Source organism: Halichoeres trimaculatus, unplaced genomic scaffold (genome assembly GCF_033239565.1).
Source record: "Halichoeres trimaculatus isolate MK-OKI-2021-1 unplaced genomic scaffold, fHalTri1.1 fHalTri1_scaffold_3, whole genome shotgun sequence".
Lineage (NCBI taxonomy): Eukaryota > Metazoa > Chordata > Actinopteri > Labriformes > Labridae > Halichoeres > Halichoeres trimaculatus.
This window is the reverse complement of record NW_027437181.1, coordinates 11,367,761-11,375,370: the sequence shown is the minus strand read 5'-3', so window position 1 is coordinate 11,375,370 and position 7,610 is coordinate 11,367,761. Positions and strand designations below refer to the sequence as shown.

Sequence of the window (7,610 nt, the reverse complement as noted above, 5' to 3'; positions counted from 1 at the left end):
TCAAAACAACAGCAGGGAAAAGGCAGAGGGTTGTGCAATATCAGCACAGCACGTTTGGCCAGCTGCTCAGACTGGCCTTTCACGGGTCCTGTGTGCAGTCTGAGGTCTGAATGGAAACTCTCAGCAGCAGATCCAGCATTTGCATTTGATGCAGACTTCTTGCAGACTTCTGCCGGCGGTAGCAGCGCGGATGAATATGAACTCCACAGAAGTTGTTGAACGGAGGTTAGAGAACTGAAAAATACACCCAACGTTCTCTCGTGTTAATATCTTACGCTAATTTTACTAGGGCACATCTTTTGGACGTGACTTGTGTCGGGTTTTGTGGAGAATCTCCAGTTTAAAAGTGCAGCCGGAACTAGCTCTCGTGGCGGAGTAGCACTAAGTCCATAGCGCAACAGACTACCGGTGCACAGTTCACTGCTGAGCTCGAGCCAGACGGAGCGAGTGCGCTTAAACTGAGGTTTAAACTCCGGGATGCATCCGTGTGGCGATTGATGATAAACAATTGATTATTTACATCTTGACAACGCTTTCATCTCTGCAGTTTGGACCGCTTTGAGAGCAAGTTGTCCTCGTGTTTTTGTCCTAACCGACGGACTTCTTGACACTGGAAGGACTTTACCGAACTCAAGATGTCAATTCTGCCTTTCACTCCCCCCATTGTCAAAAGACTTTTGGGCTGGAAGAAAGGAGAGCAGAACGGCCAGGAGGAGAAATGGTCTGAAAAGGCGGTGAAAAGCTTGGTGAAGAAGCTGAAGAAGACGGGACAGCTGGACGAACTGGAGAAAGCCATCACCACGCAGAATATCAACACGAAATGCATCACTATACCGAGGTGAGCTGAGTTTGAGTGCTGCTGACAGTGACCGTGAAGGCAGCATCCACAGTTAGCTAGCTGAGGTGGACGGTTAAAGGGGCGTTTTATTAATTACAGGTTTTAACGAGTCAAGTTAAAGCATAAACGTGTTTACGAAAAAACACGTTTATCACGACGCCCTCTACTTGAAGAAGTTGATACCCAATGATGCTAGCAAGCCCCTCCGTTAAACCCATCGTCTTCTACCTGTCATTCCATCAAAACATGCACTTCACTCCAACTGAACTGAAACCACCTCTCTCACACTCTCCGGTGATGGAAGCTGACATTTATGGTCAGTTATTTTGCTGAGGCACTGACTTAATAGTGTGTATGTAGACGAACCGTGAGCGCACATGCAATGCAAAAGCACAAATGGAGTCCAAGTTATATAACTTGGCCTTAATCTGGGACGCTTTCTAGCTCTGTGTGTTTGTGTTAGTGCGTAGGCGAGTCAGTGGAGCTGTCTCCCTCTCCTTCTAGTGCCTTCACTCAGCCGTTTCTCCATTGATAAGAAAGCTAAAACCAAATAATACACACTGGTAGATTTAGTCATGCAAGTCTTTTATTGGCAGTGCTTTCCCCTGTATTAGGGTCTATGAGAGGTAAGTGTTTGTAAGGGCATGTTTGTAAACAAACGCCATTACTGCCAAAAGTCTTATTAATCACATTGAATTTTAAAGTCTCTGGCCGTGACATTACGAATGTAGCATTTACAGTGTTTAAACTCAGTCCAGGACATTAAGCTAATTTCATAACACAACAGGATAGAATTTATCACAAATAGGGACAAATCATGTGTGTCATGGTTGATAGAGTGGATAAAGTAACAGACATAAGCTAACCACAGTTGTGTTGGTTTAAATTACAACTGGTGGTCGTGTTTTGATATACTTTACTGTATTAATCTAATGTTTAATGCATTATATTGCAGAAAAACAAGCAATGAAGTTGTCAGGTGCACTCATGAGCTTAAAAGCTAGTGCTATGACCAAGTGTAGGTGTTTGTCAACAGGTATATACTGCATGATGTGTTCTTGGAAAACAGGAATATAAACTCATTGTCTTTCTTACTAGTATTCACCATAGTTTAAGCCTAGTGATATGTATGAAATGAATGTTATTGTTATTGCACTGTCAAAACAATGCAATGTATCTGTTTTTTGAGCACATTTCCTTAAGTTGTTTAAAAGCATAAAACAGATTTGTAAATGCTGTACAATGTCTTGACTAAAGGTCAAAATGTCACAAAGAAGTGATCTAGATATATTGTCTTGCTATGAAAACAATCAGCAGCATTGGTTTTTGTCAAGGGAAACAAAAATGGACAGCACAGTGTGTTTAAAGCTGTTCTTAAAGGGGACATATGCTGATCCGTGATTTGATAAATAATAAATTTGAAAACAAAACCTTTCACCCCCTGAATTTTCAAAAAATGAGATATTGTATTTTTTCTGATATCCTAGAACGAGATTTGATGCCTCTGAAAATAGGTCATTGACATTTGGCTTCGAGATTTCGACCTTCATGACGACACGAGGATCCTCTCTTTTTATTGGAGTAATCTGATAAAGCAGCTCCTCCTCTGAGAAGTCAGTCACACAACCGCAACCAAGGGATACACCCACCAAGAGCCGAGTATAAATAAAGCTCCCTACTAGCTCTGGCTAACTTGACTGAGTGCTAACATAGTGACGAACTGACTGTAGAGGTGATCTTTAGACTACACTTTCAGCATGATGGATAAAACAGACAGAGAAAAGTGAAGGAGCAGGATGGAGCCCTGTTATAGAAATAGTTTATTGGTGAAGTCTGCCTATATTTCCACGTATAAACTATACATGTTACAGTACCGGTTTGACTCACCACACTGAAGCGTCCTGAGATGATCTGTGTCGAGGTGGATTTTCTTCCTCCTGAGCTGCAGAACCGTCGGGGTCTGACTCAGGGTCCAATACAAAAGGACATATCCTACACTCTGCCATTTTATTAGTGCTATCAATGCCTTACGGTGAAGTTTTGGCAAACAGCAAACTCACTCGGTCTGCCCCATCCAATATGGCAATTTTGTAAATACTGCCATGCTGCAAAAAACCACCCCCTGGCTCTACCCCCTCCACCTGTGACGTTGCGAGGTTACTGGAGGTCATTCTCGAAACGGAGTGTTTCAATGAGATCTTCAGAATGGCCTAAAATGAGGATATTGATAACGCAATTGTGGGGAAATGAAGGGACTAAATGACTTGTACTGAGGGCAGAAATGCTTTGCAGGCATCCTAGTCTGGCATAGTGAAAAGAAGAAACAAGCATGATATGTCCCCTTTAATAATCAATTGTGGACATTAGCAGCAGAAAAGTTTAGTTGGTTGCTGTATTTGTGGACAGTTTAGCTTTAGGAGCATCCTCTGTGTCAGATGAAAATTGAACCCCACGCAGGGCACTCCCACATTCTTGATTGCCACAAGTGTGCATATCACAGCTTGTACAGGCCCGGGCCGGTGTTCACAGTTAAGCCTACCCGGAAAGTTGAATAACGTTTGCCATGGTCCAGGTCTCGTATTTCCCACTACTAATGCGGAGGGGAAGAGGCAGAGTGCATTAAGATGACCCCGGATCAGAGCTGGCTGTCAGTGAGGGCTAACAGTGTCCCTAGAGGGCTGCTGTTTCTATTAATTCCCCCAATGTTCTGGCTCGCTGACAGCAGCTGCCTGCATGTTCAGGCCTGTCCATGGGGAGGTCCGCTCCGCTCCTATCTCTCTGACACATGAACTCCCTGACAAGGCTCATCACTACCAGTCTTTATGACAGTCTGCTGTGATGCTGAGTGCTAAAGAAGGCAGGCGCTGTGCATTGATCGTGTTAAAAGTTGCCTTGAGTTGAGCAATAGCAGATCAAGTGTCAGCTAAAGTGTTTGTATGTATTTAAAAAAAAAAAAAAAAAAAAAAAAAACACTACTTACCGTTTTGTCACCATCTCTTTTCCAATGAGTTGACACAATTGTGGTTGATTTTGGCCTCTGTTGTTAAATAGCATAATTACATTATTATTGCAGAGATTCACTGAAGTATCATTGCTGTTTGTATTCTTTCACATTTTACTAATTTTGCTGAATGGCAAGACTCGTCAAACTTTCTACTTCAACGTTGAATCTAAAGGTTTTGATGTGGCTGCTTGGTTAAAAGGCTGGTGTGCTCTCTAGCTCCTGGAGTCTACAAGCCAGAGTGTCTTGGGGCAGGACACTGAACTCCAAGCTTCCCCCTCTGGCATAGTCATCAGTGTGTGAATGTGATTAGTACTGATGTGCAATCAGGCACTTTATGTAGCAGCCTCTACCAACAGCATGAGAATGTGTGTGAAAGGGTGAATGGGACATGTAGCCTAAAAGCTCTGAGAGGGATTAGAGACAAGAAAAGCCACATCTAAGTGCAGTCCCTTTATCATTTCAACAAAGGGAGAACGATTAGCTTTTCAGAGCTGATACGGATACAGCGTCTTTAAGGAATGATTGGACATCTGAATCTGGTTTGTAAACTATAACGTTTCTAATTCTTACATTTGTTTCTAAACCAGCCTTAAAACTGCATAGCCTCACGGATTGAGAAAATGAGAAGCTTTGGAGCTCAGGAAAGCCAGCAGTCTTATTTTGAAGGCCTTTTTCCTCTCTAAAATAACTTAATAGTATCTCGTTAGAAGCCATATCATCACAACTTGGTGAGTTTGGTTGCGGCACAGTTATTTTAAGGCTTTGGATTTTGTGTGGGTGGTTAAGGTGGGCGTGTGTGTCTGTGTGTGTGTGCATGTGTGTCCCTGTATATTTGTTCTTGAGGTAAAGCATGTCATGAAAAAACCCTCAATCACATGTATTTCTATTTGAAGAAGAAAGCAAAGGCTTTTTGTGCACAGAGCTGCTTCCACTTTTGCAGAGCTTCTGCTTTACTTTGTTTTTAGGTCACTGTGGTTTTGTTTTTGCTTTTTTGAGGAGCAATAAAGTAAAGTGAATGTATCAAGTCCAAGTCTTAGTCACTCCAAAAAGAGTGATTTTGGCTTTGTGGTATTGACCTACTAACCCTCTCCTTTGTTTCCTGTTACTACTTTTAATCATCTCTTGTTGAGCTGTAAACTGGCTTTAGTCACAAACATCAGTGTGTAAGGTGCGTCATGCCACTAAAGTGTACCAGTTTCCGATGGTTAAAGGGTGGGTGTGATGCATACAGCCTACAATGTTTGAACGTAGAAGGATGACTAACCAGTGACTTTACTCCTGCTGTTTGAGGAGATTCTCGCTGCATTTGTAGACAGGGGCCAAGTTTGTTTAGTCATACATGGGAGTGTGAAAATATCTTTGGTAGTTACTGCAGCTGCCCAATAACTTTATATCCTGCTGTAAAATTGAAGGAAATGTCCACAAATTTTGCAGAGAAGGAAAATGTCAAATTATAGGAACATTAAACAAAAATTCAGACTTTGACACAGGCGGCTTTTATTTGGTTCCTTTTTCCAACCCAGAGTCGGCATTAGCTTGTTTTAGCTATGATCCCTAAACCTTAAGGATGTTGTTTTAACCAAACCACAATGTTTCCCCAACATCAACCAAAGAGTTATTTTGACACCAACCACAACCTTTCCCTAAGCCCAACCGAGCTGTTTGTGTGCCTAAACCTGCCCACACCCTAACCAAAACAAGGTCTGATTGTGATCCGTGTGTCAGGTCAAAACACACACTTTCTGTTTATTCCTTATTAAGTTTGACTTTCATCCCATGTGTAGCCTAAACCTGCAGGAAGTACTATGGTTTAGTGAAGGTTTCTCACTTCCCTTCAGTTTTATACAACATAAGGATGTGTTCTTGTTCTTGAATTGAATGCACACTTTTCAAACACATTCATAATCATTCCTAAATTCTGAAGTGAGTATCACCAAGCAACTTTTAATGTTTCCCAGCACACAAATCATAATCATGGTTTCAGAAGCACAGTTAATTATCCAAGTATGATGCAGCTGACTTGGCTGCTACCACTGTGGAACTTAGCAGGTCACTAAGTCTTAGGAAGTATATTCGAAACACTGCTACTTGAGTTTTGTGTTATTGCGCATATGCAGAAATTGCTCTTTAATAAAGTATCTTAATTTCTGTTGTTATGTAAGAGAGCATTTCTTTATTCATTATTCATTATCACTTCCCTCTTTTAAGAATTCAAAGACTGATTAATGTCTGAGATGAAGAAAACTCTTCCCATTTCAGGCACAATTGTATTGACATGCCTGTATGTCAAATAGGGCTGTGGCTTTAATTTAATTTCATGACTAACAACTCTAATAATTAAATTCTCAGATACTTTCAAAGCCAGTGCGATGTCAAAACATGGTGAAAATCCAAGGCTCAGGCTGACTCATTGAGATTAAGTGTTTTTTTATCCACACGTCCAAACACAACAATTTTCCATGTACTGAGTCACACAGGAGCAAGATAACAGCGGAGAACTTCATTTATGAGATGAAATTTTGGAATTTTATATAATATGTTTAATAGTTCATTAGTTAACTGTCTGTTAAGCCACAGAATGATGTGATAAACACATTTTTTAAGATGTAGTTTACAGACTCACTCATGATCTCACTTTTGAGCAAAACAGGATGCTGTTTCCTTGAGGTTCAACCGCACACCAGCAATCACTATTCATCTTTGTAGGTGCCATCAGAAAGAAAACAGATGTCTAAGATTTTTTTTTAAATACCTTTAAAAATATTTTAATGGTCAATTAAACATTTAACAAATCATAAGCAACCAGTAAGCAGTTTGCGTTGAGGTGTGTGATAACATACACATCCTGTACCTATTTATTAAGGATGTCCTGATCCGATCACGTGATAAAAAATAATCATGTTGTTACAGACTTGATCTGAATCGGACATTACATCCTGATAACAAGATCTTTCATTGTCATTATTTATTATCAGATCTGTAATATTTCAAAACAAATAGGAAATATAAAAGCTTGGCGTTATTAACATTATGTGGTGGTACAGAGTCAGACAGTCTCAGCTTCACACAGAAACAACACAGAGCATGGCATCACTTTACTGCAGTGACACTATTGGTTGAATGCCGTAAAGCCAAGCAGAACAGGACAGGAGCTTAAAGTGATACTCTGGGATGGAAAAAGTTGGGTCCTATCACAAGGTTTAGGGCAGAAATTACCCCTACAGCAGTGTTTTTGTGCAGCAGAAGCCCAGGACACACGCACCAACCTCCCTGCTCCTCTGCCGGTTTCCTCTGCATTCAGATGGGGCCAATTTTTACTTGACCAAAAACACAAATAATAGGACTCCCACCAAAAAAAATCTGATATCGGTCTGCATTCACGCTGTATTTAGAGAATTTTCAGTGCATTACTTTCACACAAAAACACCGCTAAATAAGGCTCGAGTTCTCATTGTTTCGTAAAACGGCGCTACCTCCGCTGCAGAGCCACTGCTGGCTACGGGGCGCTCGCCACTTGGTGTATCAGTCTGCGCGCGCAGCGTGCCAAATATAAAGAAACGCAGGTAGTCTGCCAGGACGAAGAGACACGATGAGAACTAGAGCCTTATTTAGTGGTGTTTTTGTGTGAAAGTAATCCGCTGAAAATTCTCTAAATAAAGCGTGAATGCAGACCGATATCAGATTTTTTCGGTGGGAGTCCGTTTATTTGTGTTTTTGGTCAAGTTAAATATGGCCCCGTCTGAGTGCAGAGGAAACCGGCAGAGGAGC

The 7,610-nt window shown here is 41.3% G+C and overlaps 1 protein-coding gene across 1 annotated transcript in view; it reads left to right on the top strand.

Moving 5' to 3' along the window:
• Positions 1-403: 403 nt before the first annotated feature.
• The window catches only part of smad3a (SMAD family member 3a), a 30,745-nt gene continuing 23,538 nt past the window's right edge, over positions 404-7,610 (top strand). Inside the window, exon 1 of the mRNA XM_074666771.1 lies at positions 404-838. Coding sequence (XP_074522872.1) covers positions 636-838 — 203 coding nt within the window. The 5' untranslated portion in view covers positions 404-635. The remainder of the gene's footprint in view (positions 839-7,610) is intronic.